Genomic DNA, 17,915 nt, shown 5'->3' on the forward strand with positions numbered 1-17,915 from the left:
TGGGGAAGTGTGCGCCTCTCCCTTTTCCTTTTCGTCCAACCCCAGGGGTCCCCCCTTTGCCTTCTCCGCCTCCTGAATCTACCACCAATGGATCCCGTGTGCCGCTCCTTACCTCTCCTCCCTCCTCTGATCCCGATGTGCAAACTGAGCTGCAAAACCGCCCGTCTCCCAAGCATTTGCTCAGCCCACTGAGATTCTGCTTCCCGGCAATCGTCAGTTTGGCTCAGATAAACTCATAAAAGTTCTCTGCAAGTTTGGACGTTTCTTACGTTGACACCAAAATGGCTCATTTATCCCTTAAAGTTTGCTAAAACCCATACTCTAGAATTATAATATTCAAAGACATATACAGTAGAGTCTTGCTACCAAATTGAACAGAATATAATTTTTGAAGAAAAAGTTTCTATTTTATACTCAGATTTTATAAATTCCTATGTTTAATATATTCTAGCACCTTAACAGTTCTTACAAGTAGAAATGCTAGCTCTAGCTATACGTACTCTCAATTTATTTCTAAACCCAGTGGTTTATGTTGTTTTCATTAACTCTGTGCCTTTCAAAAGATGTTAAATAGAGTCATCTTTCAGCCATTTCTTTCCCTTATTAAACAGCGACAGCAGTTAAAATCTTCCCACTTAGGTTCCACTGTCTTTCCAGGTATTTAATTTTTCACTGTTTTTCTATTCTGGACCTTATTAGTTTCTCCCAAGTCCTCATAAAATACTGAAGTCAAAACTGGACATATTAGAATATAACTCCCCCGAGTCTGCAGAAACTACAAGGACCTCAGCTAGTTCGTGAATGAAAAAAGTGGGGGAAAAAATGACATTTCTAATCCCATGAGCAACACACGATATAAAGAACAATTAAACTTCTGAAGATTAAATATTCTGACATGGTCCTAGCAAAAATCAAATACACTTACCCAACTCAGAAGAGAGCTTCGCGTTGCCTCTTTCTGGGTCTTCAATACGGTTATCTATCACGCCATCAATGTTGTTTGCTTTGAACTGTAATTCTAACACTCGATTTGGACCTCGAGTGAAACGGGGATAGAATTTTTTGGGGAATGGTCCGTGAGGCCCAGACCCCTTGATGGGCACATTCTTAAGTGGCTGAGTCACTTCACTAAAGTTGAAATAAACAAAAAGCAAAACCGTCCAGGTAGCAGATGTAAAGAGGCATCCATAACAGAAATATCGAACTGTGATGCTTCCCATTATAGACCTAGCATAGCTGAAGGCCCATTTTCAATTTCCTGCAAGAGAAGAACAGATATGTTAGACATCTGAGAACACCTGTAAATCATCCACCAATCTCGTACTGTTTCCCAAACGACCAAGTTGCACTTCTGCATATTTACTTAGGACCCCTGTGCAAACCATTAACAAAGTCAGACGGAAGAAGATTTATGGAGAGCACTGAATTAAAAACAAAAGGATTCAACAATTAAAACCAGTGTGTCAGTGCTCAGAAAACCGATGACAGCAAAACAGCTGGCTTATTCATTCGCCCATGTTAATGGATACTTCTTCACCTTTGTCCTGGACTGCCTTCGGTTTGGTGTTTCCAGGTTCTAGCGTTTAATGAGGAAAATACAAGTACTATGTGTCGTGCTGGCACATCTAAAGTCCCAACTGTAAAATTATAAGGTTCTTTTAAAAATTAAAAAGACTCAACCCAAGGATCTTAAAATGTTATTAAAATAAGCAACCTAATAGTTCTACTTTCTAATCAAAGATTAAACCTGCCCAAATGCCTACTCTAAACAATTACATTTCAAATTTATAACTTAAGAGTTCAAGTAATTTTATTTTTCCTCTCCTTCTGATGTCCTGTAAATAACATGGCATCAATCAGCAACTTCTCCCTAAGCTTTCCGGTAACATCTGGTCTTCATGGAAGCCTCACGCAACTTCCTGACGGATTCTGGGTAAAGAGCCCAATATACATACAAAATAGTCTCACCGAACATAAGGAAAGAGAAACTCTACATAATGTACACAAAGAAGCAGTGCTACTTATACATTACTTATTTCTCCAGTATGAAATAATGATATTGTCCCCCCAAATCAGGACAAAACAAATCAGCTTCAGTAAACCTTGCTTCAAAAATTAAGCTGTTTAGCACAACATTATGCCATAAGCCTAGAAGATGGCAGATAGAACAGCTCAATTTCTTGACTATCTACCAACCAAGCACTATTAGTTATTTTACTACATATCAATTCAAAAGCTTTAAGAACAAAGAAAACAACAACACCCAACAAACAAAAAACTACTACAGTAACACCAAAGGAGCAGGGGAAGTGACTGCAGCGTGAGGAAAGTCAGGGACCGATGGACACACTGTCACGTCAGCTGTTCCCACTGTTCAATTAATGACGTGCGCCTAAAAGCAACCACTTTATTCAGAAGAAAATGTTCTCTAAGCAAGAGAATTAGAGCCATCAAGGCAAATGAGAAAACGAAGTTGCAAATTTGCCACTTTGCAACAAAAATGTTGTAAAGAATAGAGACATTGAGGTGAAACACTAGTTTCAACTAAAACAGACATTATAATTTCCTAAAATATTTGCTTACAAAAATAAATAAATAAAACATTTGTAGGCAAAAATATTATATAGCAAAAAAAAAAAAAACCCCACGTAAACAAACATCAAAAACGAAAGCACTATTTCCTGAAGAGGCCATGAAATCCAAAAGTCCAAGACAAACTACACAGGCTGCTCTGGTTCCGGCAGGAACCCTACATCTAAGCAGCCAATCCTTTCTTCAACTGCATGATGAGATTTCTATCCAGGCTGTTTCTATCACACTTCTCAGGCCTGCCCTCCACCTTGGCCTCCTTACCCTGAACACAGAAGGGAACCGCGCAAAAGGGACCGAGAGAAAACCCCGATCCCTTCTCTCATCACAGGAAGAGGCCAGAGGACACTCACCGAGGGCTAGTGCACCACGCAGCTCGGAACAGCAGGTGGACACTCTGACATTCAAGTCACTTTCACTGATCTAACCCTGCCGGCATGTTGGGCGATGTCCAGAACCTTTCGAAACCCTAGCTTCGCCTTGACTGGTGTTCATCCTCACCCTCGCCATATCCCGCTGAAGTAACCCTGCCCTGCCCAGCCCTGCGCTGACCTCGACCCTGACTCCCACTGGCCACTGTCACCCACACAGCCTCACAGCGGGCCACACCAGACCCTCGACCCCTCCCTTCTCCTACAGCTTACATTTCTTCCCTTTCTACCCCGGCACAGGCGCACACCCTCAAATGGCTTCGCTTCTTTCCCTGTCTGGTTTGGAGCAGGTTAGATGGCATCTTGAAGTGCTAAGTGTGAACGAAAGCATGGGAGAGCAACGTGAAGTAGAAGAGGACACGCGAAGTTTTAGGTAGGTGGCCTGAGGAGACTCTTCAGTCCAGGCCTGAACAAGAGTGAGTGCTGCACATATCTGGGGCACAGGCGTCCGCGAGAGGGCGGAGCAAAAGCAAAGGCCCTCGCCTCACACACAAGCGTGCCCGGGGGGGTCAAAGAGTTTGCATCATGTAGGCCACATGCTCTGGTCACAGGACGACTGAGTTAACACCAGTCAATGACAAAAAGATAACTAGAAAAAATGAGAAATATCTAAATGCAAATTAAAAATTATTTAGAATAATGAAAATGCTACTTTTCAAAACCTGCTACACCAAAGTTATAGCTTGGGATGCTAATTCAGGAAATACAAACCACAAACTATGAATTTAGAAAAATATAACTGAATAATCTAACAAAAGAAGGAAACAGTAACGACTTGCCAGAAATAGAAAATGAAGACAAAATAAGATAAAAGCATAAAGTTGGTTCTTGAAAAGATGAATAAAATTAACAAACCACTGGCAAAACTAACCAAGAAAAAGAAAGCAGAAATAAACAATGCTGAAAATAAAAAAGAAGGCACATATAAATGCAGCTTAAAAAGAAAAGTATTGTTCGTAAACTTCACTGAAATGGATAAATTCCTAGAAAAATATAAATGCACTGGCTAGAAAATCAGGAATCCTGGATGGCTTTATAATCCTTTTGAATATCAAACCATTGCAAAAAAAAACTTCTAGATGATTTTACGAGTTCATTTAAGGAAAACATGACAGTCTCCAAAGAACAGAAAAGGAGGAAACATTCTCTCCCACTTTCTGAGACTGTTATCACCCTGATATCAAACCAAGAACAGTGTAAGAATGGAATATTAAACACAAGCTCAAAGAGATTATAAAAAACTTTTTAAAAAAACATGAAAACTGAAACCAACATTCTAAAAAATGAATACATCATGAACAAGTTGTATTTACTTCAGGAATACAAGCTGGTTCGGTATTTGAAAACCTATTATATTAACCGTGACCTTAAAAAACTGAAGGGAAAACTTAGTGGAAATAATTTATTAAAATTCAACACTCAATTCTTAGCAAACTAGGAATAGGGAAATCATTACTCTGAAAAAGAAGATCTCCAAAAATCTTACAGCAAAAATGATACTCAATGGTAAAAGGGTAAAATCTTTTTTCTTAAAAATAAGAACAAGATAAGGATGCCACATCGCTACTTGTCACACTACCATAAATATCGTATTGGAGGCTAGCGTTCTAAAACACTGGAATCCCTAGAGTGTTTACTAAAAATACAGATTCCTGGGGCTTTGTGCCAAATACGCTAAACCAGAATTTGCAGAGGAATCTACAGCTTTAATAAACCTCCTAGTTAACTCTGATGCACAGCCACATTTGGGAACCAACAGTATAATAAAAAGACAAAATCAAGTTCGAATCCCACTCTATCACATACTGACTGTGCAACGTCGGAAAAATGACAAAGTTTTCTTAGCCTCGTTATCGTCAACTGTAATCCAAGTTAACAACACTGTCTATCTTAAGTGGATACTTAGAATTAAACGAAATACTTAGAATTACATGAGAATATACTTAAAGTATCAGGTACAATGATTAGCACACACACACAATGATTTGCACTAGAGTTAAGACAATCTCCACAAACTGGCTAATTTTTGTTTTACTGTCTTCCTTTCACTTAGCACAATGAATGGCACATAGAAGATGCTGAAAAATACCTACAGAATGAAAAAACATAGCAGAAATTCAACGAATGTTAACTTTCCCCTCCTTTACGTTAGTTCTGAATGTAATATAGAATATAAACGACATACAGGACCATCCGTTCCTTACAGTGAACTACAAGTGTCTAACGTAGTCAGGCATCACCTCCCTAACCAGATCTCCCACTACTTCTCCTGTCTTCATTGTATCCTAGACACCGGTCTCCTTCTGAGTCACCAGATGAGTCCATCGTACTCCCGCTTAGAAATTGTGCATCGGTCTCTCCCCTGCCTAGAATACTTTCATCCCAGCTAGCTTCACCTCTGCTGAATCTCTGCTCAAGTATCGCCTTCTCAATAAGGCTCTATCTAGACTACCCTATTTAAAACTGCCACTCAACTACCAAATACTGGCACTTCTGATTTTTCCCTACTCAGTGCAACTTACCACCTTTCTTACGTACTGCATAATTCCTTGTTACATTTATTATTCATCATCTGTCTCCCCCATGCTAGAATATAAGCTTCATCAGAGCAAGAGCTTTTGTCTGTTCTATTTCCTGCAGTAGCCCATAAGCTTAAAACAAAACCTGGTTCATAGCAAACATTTAACAAATATTTGTTGAAATTAATGAAAAAAAACCTACTGTAATATAGTTATCAATATGCTTGTGAAATGCCTCGAATTTCTAAACAAATGTACTACTATCCTATTTGAGCCAAGTAATACCTTAATGCTGTACATGGAGATCAGAACTAGCCAAATTTACTATGAGAAGAGGTACAAAAAACAAGCTTTCACTGACCAATTTCAAAATAAAGGTCTCAATAAACACAGTGGATTACTTTCCATTTTGCCCACTGCATGATCTTGGGTTCCCTCCTGGCCGACAGCACCTAAGGGGCAAAACAAAGCTTTCTCCTCTCACCCTCACCCACAGGACCTGGCCGACTCCGTCAGGTTCTTCACAGAACGCCCCTGGCTCATCCTCACCTCACCAGCTCGACATCAAGAGTCGCTTCCTGACCCATGAAATGTACTAGACTGTTAACTCTCAGGTAAACATTATTTCCCTCAAGCCATATGTGAAATTCTTCAGAGAACATATTTTATGTAGTGAATCATTACATTAAGGAGCCTATAAAAAAAGCATAAAATCAGATTGTTTCTTTTATATAATTAACCACAATAGTCTTCAAAAGCAACAAAGACATTTGGTTTTTAGACAGGTCAAGAAGTTGACACCTAAATGTGAAGAAAAGTGGAAAGCAATCCAAAGTCTGTTATTTAATAAAATGACAAGTTCTTAACTACCTAAGAATTTAAAACACCCAAACAAAAATCAGAAACTAAAAATTTGATCTAATCTACGCTAACCAATAATGAATCCAGTATCTACAAAACGTCTGGTTTTCATACTGTTAGCCATTCCTTCTACAAGCAAGTACTAATGGCTTCAATATGCAAGGGGGGGTCAAAACAGACATTTAAGGTCAGTTAATACAAAACGACTAGTGTACAAATTCTTTCAATCATAAACTTCAACAGTTAATTAACCCCAAACTTCAGCAGATAGCACGGTAATATATTTTTCAAAAGGTAAATGAATAAAAGACTACCCAGCTGTGTACTTGAATTTTCAGTGAAATAAGGCAGTGCGGTTTTGTTTTTCTTTAGTCATGGTCTGGCAGCTTGCCCAGGGACAGGTGCCCTGTAAGCTGAGAGTCAGGCTTTGCCAGGGAGGTACAGAAGCAGCACGGAGAGCAGTATACGCAATGTGCTGATTACAACGACAGGCCAGAGACCTAAGCCAGGCAAGTGCCAAGATGCAGAAGAACGGGGCAGGGTGAAAGCGACATGGATGGGCCGGTGGAGCAGAGACCCTGGCGTGGCTGAGTAACTGTTAGTTATGTTTCCAGAGAAAGTTACCTGGAAAGACTGACTGTGGAGGCTGGAACATGGGGTGCCAGCACGCAGGCTGTGGAGAGGTACAGTTAATGACAGAAGAACCCTTTCCAGATACATGAACGGAGCTATCCCGATAACCGATCCGCCTAAGGTACACGCATACCTCAAAACCAAACCTACTGTTACTGTCACCATCTACTGTTATCTCGAAAAAGCTTTGTGGCAAACTATTTAGGTCACAAAAATCTAAAACCTCATGAGATCTCACTCAATTAAAATCCCAGCATCATTATCAGATTAGAGGGGTATTTCTCTATTGAGAGGGGTATTCACTATTGTGCAATAGTTTGACCTAAGAAGACCCATTTTGAGATGCTTTTCATAGTCATTTAAAAAAAAACCGCAGTACACATCAGCTAAATTATGCTCCTAATTTAAATTATGTAAAGTTCACTAAGACAATGCTTGTTATACAGTGTCACATTATACTTTAAATCATTCCATTAATCTTCCAATCATAGCCTATTCAATGTACTAAACAATCCAACATTTTCTTCTGAAAAATCATTAAGTAATCCTAAAGAAAAGGTTAATACTTAGAACACAGTAGGAGCTTTATGTGCTAGATATCATGCAAAGTGTTGGGATTAGTATTTCAAACTCTCTCATGCTAAAAAAAATCAGAAGATACACATGAGGAAAAAGCTAAAAATTAAAAACCACTTGAAATCTCACCACTATTAATATTTTACTATAAATTCTACTTATTTTTAATCTCTGTACTAGCTTTAAAATGTTATAATGCTATTGGCAATTACTGAAAAATAAATTTAATAGACTCAGGTTAGTGGCATTATGGTTAATTTCCTGGTTACTTTTATTTAAAACATTTTCTACAAAGAATATGTATTTCTTTAATAATCAAAGTACAAAGTTTCTTAGGAAAAGACTTCCTAACTTAAAACTATAAGAACGAATCTGGAGGATTAAATATGTTAAGGCTCTGAATAAAATACAATGGCCTTCCTTTTCTGTTAATCTCAGAAGCAAAGGGGATTTTAGCACCCTAAAAGGAAGGAATATTTTAATTCCATTAATTTGTCATAAACAGGAATAAATTTGAACACTGAAAATTCTAAAAGCATGATCTGAAAAACTTTCTTCTATGAACCATTATCTAGTTTGAAATTCACATGCGTCTTTTACTGTCCATCGTTTTTTACTACAAGACTAATGAGACGATTCTATTTAACTGAACAGGACAGCTTTCATTTCCTTTTAGTACAAAATAATTTTCATAATACTTATTGAACTTTAAAATGTCTATCTTTAAATGTTAGTATTTACCTTTCAGTAGTTTCCGGCTATTTTCTCGTCAGTATACTCTATTTCAAATTGTCAAATAGCAAACATTTGTTAGCTTTTTCATAAAAGAGACACGTTCATATTTCAGCTCAGCTAGTCATGTGAGTACAAATACTGACTTACAACCGGGCCCCCTCCCTAAATACCTCTGTGAAATTGCCAGGTGATGACAACACAAAAATACACATTACTTTTTCCCATTCCTTATCTACCCTGTAACACAAGAAAACACTGCCACCAACATATTTCATAATTACAATTAAGAGATTATTGAATTAGGAGGTCGAGAGCAGATTCCAGACATCATATGCTCCCAGGGAATAATCCTTTGAAATCCCTCTGATATTTACGAATCTCGTCTCTATAAGAAAATCTAAGAACAACACAAACGCATGTAGCGTCGATATTTTGCATCTCAAAAGCGGAGGAAAACCACACAGTGATGCCAATGGGAGAAAGGAGCAAATTTAGTTAAACACTAAAAAGGAAAGTTAAAGGACAGACAGTGTGACAAAGCACTTCGAATAAGCGAACGTGGGCCACCTGCTCGGTCAGTGAGCACGGCAGGGCTGGCAGGCGCCGACCATCGGGCTCTAGCAGCCTCTCCGGTCAGACACCCACGGAGAAAGCAGAAGCGCCCCGCTGAGACGCGGGACACGGGAAGGAGAGCGTGACCGCAGGCTCCGAAGGGCCTGCGTAATAAACGCTTCACGGAATCACTGCGTTCCAGATCCTTCTAATTATATACGCTACTATGCATACTTAACCTGCTTTATTATGATCTGTCACATGTCAGTCATTCATTTCTGACCCCGTATGTCCTCTGAGATTGCCAGGCAAGCTCAGGAAATGCCCTGACTGCAGCTGTCTTTTTCTCACTCACTCCCAACAAAACGGCCCATATCATGTGAACAGAGGGGTAAAAGAAATCAAAGGTAGTCAGAAGCCAAGCCGATCAGTGAACGCAAGAGGAAACGGAAGCGTGGGGGGAAGTGGCAGCGCACGTCCCCCACCCAGAGAAAGTCAAATTCCATAACTGCAAAAGCTCGGATCCACCGCCCTTCAGGCTGCGGCTCCTGACGAGGAGTAGGTAGCCACTTACGACACCCCAGTCATAAAAATCTCTCTCAGCTCCTGCCCATAAAAAGGGAATTAAATCCATGGCACATCAGATGAAGATGAAATGAATGAATAAGAAACAAAAAAGGTTGCTAGAAATAAATGTTCTGAAATATCAAAATAACTGAGCAATTAAAATGGCTTCAGGCATAGCCAGTATAAACGAGCACATGTACATCCACGGTCAACGTGGCCTTCCACAGCCAGCTTGGTCCTGAGGCCCCAAGAAACACTAGCAGAACTGACTGTCCTCAAACCGCGGCTACTGAGTACGTTATTCTGCTTGTGTGTCATGAGTTTCTTGGGGACATAAGGTGCTGACAAAGGAGCTGCCGTAGGTTAGTCAAGGATGCAAATTAAAACTGACAAAAAAAGAGAACAAAATACAGTCCAGGGTGTAAAATAGAGAAGGAAAGAACAAGGCTTATATTTCTTCCTCTTGGTTTTAGAGAAATAAAGTAACTTGCTTTATGGACACACAGCTAGAAGGGGAGAAACTGAGGTCTGAACCCCAGTCACCTGATGTCAGACCTGTCTCCTTAATCCATCCCATCGCCTGGCAAGGAAGAGACCAATGAGCTCCTGTTTGCCATTCTTTAAAAACTGTACGTCATCCAGCAATTTTTTGAAACATAAATTTACGTTTCCTACAAGATTAAAGATCTGAGTGCCCCTCCCCTCAGGGCGTTACCTGGCACGACCACTCAAAACTGCCACCAGCCCCCTCTGGACTCTAAAAGCGTTCTCTCTTGCGCCCTAGGCACAGTGCCATCCCGGTCTGACTAGCCGTCCAGGGGACCGTGACCATGGTGACCATGACAGAGAGGTAGTGAGGGGCTCTGCCCCCCAAGTGCCTGAAACCCTACATTACAGAATCATTCCTTTAGGTCTGGAAAGCTTGTCTTGTCTTTAATATTTCCTACCTCGATGGATTTCAATCCAAATAGGAGCTGTATCCTTTTTCCCCAGTCAAAATCTTCGCAACTCCATAAATAAAGTAAATTACATAAATAGGGTAAAAGCTCGTGTAATCCTTCATGTCAGAAAAACACTTATCCTCAGAATACTGAAAACCACTGCTAAAAAGGGGGCGGGGAGGGAGGATGGGAAGCAGGCAGGCAGGAAGCAAACTCACTTTAAGGAAAATGAGCCACAGACTACTATTCAGAAATGGAAAACTTAAAAAAAAATTTTTTTTTTAAACCTTTCTTGCTCAGGATTATTTTCTGGATCAGAGTTCAACATTCTCAGCCATTACCTCTTCACATGCTCCTACTACTCTAGTCTCCGTCTCCTAGGATTCCAACCGAATAATGCAGCTTTCTCACTATATCCTCTGTATTTCCTGTATCTCTTCAGTGTTTTCCATCTTTTTTCTCTCCTACTTCATTCAGGGAGGTTTCTCCTGGTCTTTCAGTTACTTTCTAATTCACTATGAATGAACAAAACCCTTCGTTTCTTTCGGTTCTACTTGTTAGACCCAGTATTTAGCTGGTTCTTTTTCACAGCAGTCTCTATGTAGCATTTAGTTCCCTGCTGAAACGTTTAAATCCAGCTTTTCTGTGCATGAGCTCAGTAAACGTGACTTTAGTCTGCTTTTTCTACTATGTAAAACGCCCCCTTCCACCACCTGTTGTCTGTGCTGGTTCTTGTTCAGGCTGTCTCCTGGCATGCTGGTGAGTTACATGGATTTGACTGTGGACTAGCTAGACGTGGTATTTGAAAGATCACTGCAGAAATAACTTGAGGCTTAAGAGGACGTTATACTCTAGAGGGGATTTTCATTTGCTTCCCTGAGGTGACTGTGGTCACCAGCAGTCACACTGTCTTAGTCTGATCTGCGCACCTGAGATCTGCTTAGCTCCCCTGAGTGACGTGGGGCCTTCGGTGCAGGGAAGGCTGGCTCTCCATACGCCTGAGCTCCAGTCTGCAGCCTTCTCATGCAGCGGCATTAGCCATGGCTGGTTCACCAGGAGTCTTGCCACTGGCGATTCCGAGACTCCAGCCGCTGCTCCTCCACCTCGTGAGACTGTCAGGCACACTGCACAGCCTCTCAGCTGCTCTACTCGAACCGCAAACTCAAAGAGGAAGAGCAGCCCGAAGCAAGATGCTCGCCTCTACAGATTTCTGTAATTGAAATTTTAGCCCCATAATTCTTCAGTGTCTTGTATACGCTCATGCATTCCAGAAGCATCGACTGGTTCACACTAGGTTACACAGTCTGGCATTACTAGAAGCACAAGGCCAGAGTTACGTTCTAAACTGTTGCTTTTGTATTTCAAAGTGAACAAGATAGGTATTGCCAAAAAAGAGACCATCAGCAAATAATAACGTAACAGAATATTGGGCCTTTTTCGGAAAACTCATTTAATAATCCAATCTAACACCTCAAGAGATTTAGAAAGCTGACAAACCTGACTGATCTGACAAATGGCCAATTTCTAGCCTGGCTCATCCTGTTGAATCGAGCTACATGAAATCAATACAGCAGACACTGTCATGTGGATGTCCTCTTGAGCCTTACCATCCTGTACAAGACAAATATCATATAATTTCACTGATATGTGGAATCTAAAGAACAAAACAAACAAAACAGAGACGAACTCAGAGATACAACGAACAAACTGGTGGCCAGATGGGACGGTGGTTGGGGAGATGGGTGTAGAAAGTTAAGGAGATTAAGGAGTCCAAGTTGCCAAGTATAAGTCTCCAGGACGTAAAGCACAGCGCAGGGAACATAGTCGATAATATGCTAATAACTATGTATGGTGTGAGACGGGTACTAGACTTTTCGGGATGATCTCTTCTATGGACCTAAGAGACATCCAGACCTGTAGAGAATTTTTAGAATTGTTTATTTGAGCCAAACTGATGACACATGCTGGGGAACGAGATCTCAAATGCTCCCAAGAGTAAGTTTTGTCACATCTGAAATTGAGGAGAATGGAAGATTACAGGAAGGTGAGAGAAAGCAAGGCATGCCGGGATTGGATTACAGGATAGTTAAGATTATTTGCTCTCTTGAGGGTGGTTATGTTTTAGAAAGAGGGATCCAGAAAGAGCCATTTCAAAGGTAGTTATCCTAGATACACAGAAACAATGGACAGCACTTGCTTAAGGCAAAGATAAGCCCTTTACTAAAGACTGATCTTCACATGCCTGAGGCGGGACTACCTACCATGACCCGCCCAGTCAGGAATTTATGACCCAGTCGCCCTGTGAGGTTACTTGCCATGGAAGCCCTTTTTTTCATCCACACTTCGTAAGGTACATAACTGTTGAATTGTTGTAGCCGCCAGCCCCCGAAAGACACACGGACCATCAGAAATCAGTGAGTTACAAGAAACACACTCTTTATTCAGCCAGCTGGGTCTGCCAGGGGTACGCAGACCCCAAATTAAGCAGCCCCGAAATGTAGAGGTACAGGGTTTTTAAGCCCTAAATCCCATTCCTAATTCTGTCTTAAACACAAAGGTCTATTTTTCTCCTATTCACTACCTGTCAACCCACAGGTCGGTTGTGCAAGCGGGGTACAGAAGTGGAAAGCTTATTGTTAGAATGTGATGTTCCCATGGGCGACAGCCAAGCAGTAATTTTCCAGCCAGCACAGAATGACTATGTTGTATACCTGAAACTAACATGGCAATGTATGTCAACCGTAATTGAAAAATAAATTTTAAAAAAATTAAGTTAAAAAACGGGGGTGACTTCTGATTAGAAGCCCACTCCCATCCTTACGACCAGAGCTAGACAGAATGAAAATTAACAACACTTGGACCCATCAGAGAACTGCCACCCAAAACCTGGAGACACACAGCTGAGGTCTGCTTACCTGCGGCAGAAGCTGCGGGAGCCACAGCCTAGTGCTGGCGGCTGGGTGTGGACTGGCTAGAGAGTAAGAAACTCCCTGGGGGCAGAGGCGACTTCTGTGGGCTTTACCACACCTTTACCCCTCACAGCAGGTCCTCAGGGTGAAGGCAAGGATCCCAGAGAGCTCCCCGGTGCGTCTGGCGGGGGAGGGGAAGAGCAATCTTGTGAACTCTGTGCAGAGCTCAGCGTAGCAGTGGCTGGGAAAGGCACCCATCCCACCCCAGCCCCTTCTAGCCTTCCTGCCAATCTAAGGGAAAGCATCAAGGCTACAGGAAGAGGACCGGATGTGCAGCTCGGGCAGGGAGAGAGGCTGCGGGGGAGAGCGCTCACACGGGACCCGGGCTGAGGTTTACTGGGAGGGCTGCAGGACCCTCGCCGTCCCTGACACTCCACGCCGCACCAGCGGGACTCTGAACATCACTAAGGTGGGCTACAGCTGAAGAGCTACAAGACACAGACTCTGGGGAAGAGTCCATACTGAGAAAACCCCAAAGTCAAGTAGGCACATAAAAACAAGGACCCTAGAACGTGAAGTCTCTGGCATGAGACTTCACTAAACATAGGCAAACCCTGTTAGTTCCAACTACATGATACAACGTGTCAGTCTTTCCAAAAAAAAAATACAAACCACAGCAAAAAACGAGGGGAAATATACTCCAAAGAGACAAAGCAATCATTATAACCTGACTCAGATGACACAGATTTGGGGATCAGAATTTAAAACATCTATAGCTAATATGTTAAGAGCGCAAATGGAAAAAGGCAACAGTCAAGAATAGTAGGCTAAGGTAAACAGAGAGATGGAAACTACACTGAAGACAGTGTAACAGCGATGAAGATGCCTTCCATGGGCTCCGGGCAACAGACACGTCCCGAACTGAAACGCAGAAAGGAAAAAGCATGGAAAAAACAGAATATTCAAGAACCATGGGACAATTTCAAAAAGTATAATGTACACATTACTGGACTATCAGAAGAAAAGAGAGAAAAGGAAACAGAAGAAATATTTGAAGTAGTAATGGCCACAAACTTTCCAAAATTAATGAAAGACCCCAAGAAACTGAGACTACCAAGCAGATTAAATAACCCACAGAACCCTTACCCAGCTATCCCATATTCAGAAAGTCAAAAGACAAACAAAATCTTGAAAGAAGCCACAGGGAGGGAAAAACACCTCCTTCACAGAGGGAAAGAGTACAGTGAAATATTTAAAGTATAAAAGAAAAAAACCCACTACCTTACTACCTTAGAATTGTGTATTCACTGATATTAGCCAACAAAAGAGAAGGAAAAATAATGACCTTCTTAGACACAAAACTAAGGGATTCAGCAGCAGCAGGCCTGCTCTGCATGAAATGTTAAAAGTCTTCAAGCAGAAAGGAAATGATACAGGTCAGAAACTTGGGTCTACACAAAGAAAGGGAGAACATCAAAGAAGGAATAAATGAAAATAAAACCTTTTCTTTCTCTTACTCTTAACTGATTATATAACTAAGTAATAAAAGTAACGTACTGGGTGATCACGGCATATTGATAAGTGGCTAAATGACAGCAGAGTCACAGGAACGGGAGGGAGAAATCAGAACTACTTTACTAATGAGGACCCACACAACACGTCAAGCAATATACTGTTCCCTTAAGGCAGCGTCAGATTAGTTTAAAGTTTATATTGTAAACTCTGGGGCAACCATCAAAAAAAATTCTTTTATGTGCTATGTGGTAGGTGGAATAATGGTCCCCCAGGAGTATCCACATCCTAATCCCCAGAATTAAGGTGGCAGATAGAATTAGGGTTGCTAATCACCTACCCTTAAAATACAGAGATGACCCTGGATTACCTAGATGGGCCCAATGTAATTGCAGGGTCCTTAAATGGGGACGAGGGAGGCAAGAGGAGATGAGAACGATGCAATGTGAGAGGAGCCCCGCCCGCTACCACTGGCCCTGAAGACGGAGGGAGGAGGCCTGGATGGCCCCCACAGCCTCCAGAAAGTGACGCAGGCCTGCCAACACCCCGAGCTTAGCCCACAGAGACCCGTTTCAAACCTCTGACTTCTAAAACCTAGGATAATAAACTGTGCTGCTTTACAACACTAGGTTTGGTAATTTTGTTACAGCAGCAATAGGAAACTAATAAATGCTAAGAGAGAAGATAAAACTGAATCATATAAAATGGCCAATTAAAAAGAAACGAAGGAAAAAGCAAAGAATACAAAAGAGTTACAGACATGGAACATAGCAACCCAAATATATGAATAGTCACTGCACATGTCAGTGGTCTAAATACACAAATCAGCAGAGATTGTCACGATGGACAAAACAAGATCCAACTTTATGTTGTCTATAAGCAACTTTAAAGACTTAGTTAGACACATTCAAAGTAAAAGTACTGAAAGATACACCATGCTAACACCAACCAAAAGAAAGCCGGAATAAGTATATTAATTAAAAAAATAAAATAAAGCAGACTTTGATAATCAGAGATAAGGAGCGTCACTGAATGATAAAAGGCCAATTCTCCAAGAAGACATAATAATCTTGACTGTGTAAGTACCTCCCAAGTGGGTATCAAAACATATGAAGCAAAAAACGGAAAAACGAAGAGAAAGACAAATCCACTATTATAGTTGCAAATTTTAAAAACACTGTCATTAATTGATCAATCAAGCACATATAAAATCAGTAAGGAAATAGATGACCCGAACAATATTATTAATTCAATCTAATTGATATTTATAGAAAACTCCATCCAACAACAGCTGAATGCACATTCTTTTCTAGCCCACATTCACCAATGCACACCACATTCTGGGCCATAAAACACACTTTAACAGACTTCAAAGATTAGAAATCACATAAAGTATGTTTTCAGGCACAATGAAATTAAACTAGAAATCAGTAACAGAAAGCTAAAAAAACCCTCAGATATCTGGGAATTAAAGTTTCAAAAGAAATTTAAAAATACTTTGAACGAAATGAAAATATAACTTGTAGGATGCAGGAAAAACAACTTATAAGGAAATTTACAGCATTAAATGCATATATTAGAAAAGATCTAAAATCAATAACCTAAGCTCCCACCTTAGAAAACCAGAGAAAGAATTGCAATTTAAGCCTAAGGCTACCAGAAGAAAATAATAAAAATTAGACAGAAACCAGTAATACTGAAAACATGAAAATAAGAAAAACCAATGAAACCAAAGCTAGTTCTTTTAAAAGACCAATAAAATTAATAAATCTCTAGGTAGGCTATCCACCAATACCTCCTCTCCACCTCCCAAAAAGGAGAGAAGTCACAAATCACCAATATCGGAAATGAAGGACAGAACATCATTACTGTTCATGTGGACATTAAAAGGATAATAAATACTACAAACAACTCTATGCCTACAAATATAAGATAAAATGGACCAGTTCCTTGAAACTACCAAAACTAATACACAAAAACCCGCACACAGATGTTTACAGCAACTTTAACTCACAACTGCCAAAACTTGGAAGCAACCAAAATGTCCCCAAAAGGTGAATGGATAAACAAACTGCGATACAACCAGACAACTGAATATTAGTCTGCAAAAAGGAAAGAAGGAAGAAGTAGAGAGGGAGGGATAGGGAAAGACAAGAAGAGAGGGAGGGAGAGGGGAGGAGGAGGAGAAAGGAAGGAGGGAAGGATCAAGCAACAAAAGATATGGAAGAATCTTAAGTGCATTTTACAAGAAGTCAGCTTGACAAGGCTACAGACCGCAGGATTCCAATTATAAGACATTCCACATCCTGAAAAAGGCGAAACCACAGAGCTGATAAACAGATCAGTGGTAGCCAGGGGGCTCCAAGGGTGGGGAGGGTGAGGAGGCTGAGGGCTGACTAGGTGAAGCACAGATTTCTTTTTAGGGTAGTAAAACTATTCAGTATGATATTAAAGAGGAAGATACACAACACTGTGCATTTGTCAAAACCCATAAAACTTTACCTAACAAAGAGTGAACCTTAATGCACGCAAATTTAAAAAAAAAATTATTTAGGAGCTCAAGGGATCCTAGAATGGAATGCAACATGTGGGAGGAAAAATAATCTATATAATGAATGTATGAAAAAAGTCACTGAAGGGAATAGGGAGGAAAGGTGCTGATTTAATGTTGGAAATGATCGAAGTCTATGAGACTAAAGGCAAATGGAACCATACACGTGCACAGTACTCTAGTTACCCAAAGAGATATGGGTTAACCATTCTGAAAACACTACATGTACAGTCATGCGTCATTTAACTAACGGGGATGTGTTCTGAGAAATGCATCATTAGGCAATTTCATAGTTAAAATGGCCATACGTCCTAAAGCAATACACAGATTTAACTCAATCCCCATCGAAGTTCCAATGGCATTTTTTGAAGAAACAGAACAACAAAAATCGTCAAATTTGCATGCAACTGCAAAAGACCCCGAAAAGCCAAAGCAGTCGTGAGAAAAAAAAAAAAAAAGTACAAAACTGGAGGTCTCACACTCCCTGACTTCAAAGTGTTCTACAAAGCTACAATCATCAAAACAGGGTGGTATTGGCA

At 40.6% G+C, this 17,915-nt stretch overlaps 1 protein-coding gene across 8 annotated transcripts in view; it reads right to left on the reverse strand.

Annotated features, from left to right (window-relative positions):
• GALNT11 (polypeptide N-acetylgalactosaminyltransferase 11) overlaps positions 1-17,915 on the reverse strand; it is a 44,381-nt gene that overhangs the window by 21,565 nt on the left and 4,901 nt on the right. For 2 of the 8 annotated variants that reach the window (XM_039861237.1, XM_039861244.1), the window contains exon 2: positions 926-1,258. In XM_039861237.1, coding sequence (XP_039717171.1) covers positions 926-1,220 — 295 coding nt within the window. In that variant the 5' untranslated portion in view covers positions 1,221-1,258. Of the gene's footprint in view, positions 1-925; positions 1,259-2,942; positions 3,097-5,151; positions 5,172-5,900; positions 6,043-6,088; positions 6,108-13,319; positions 13,339-17,915 lie in introns of those variants that run through there. The other 6 variants (XM_039861241.1, XM_039861242.1, XM_039861240.1 and 3 more) reach the window with 6 other exon arrangements.

This window comes from Pteropus medius, unplaced genomic scaffold, assembly GCF_902729225.1.
Source record: "Pteropus medius unplaced genomic scaffold, Ma_sr-lr_union100, whole genome shotgun sequence".
Lineage (NCBI taxonomy): Eukaryota > Metazoa > Chordata > Mammalia > Chiroptera > Pteropodidae > Pteropus > Pteropus medius.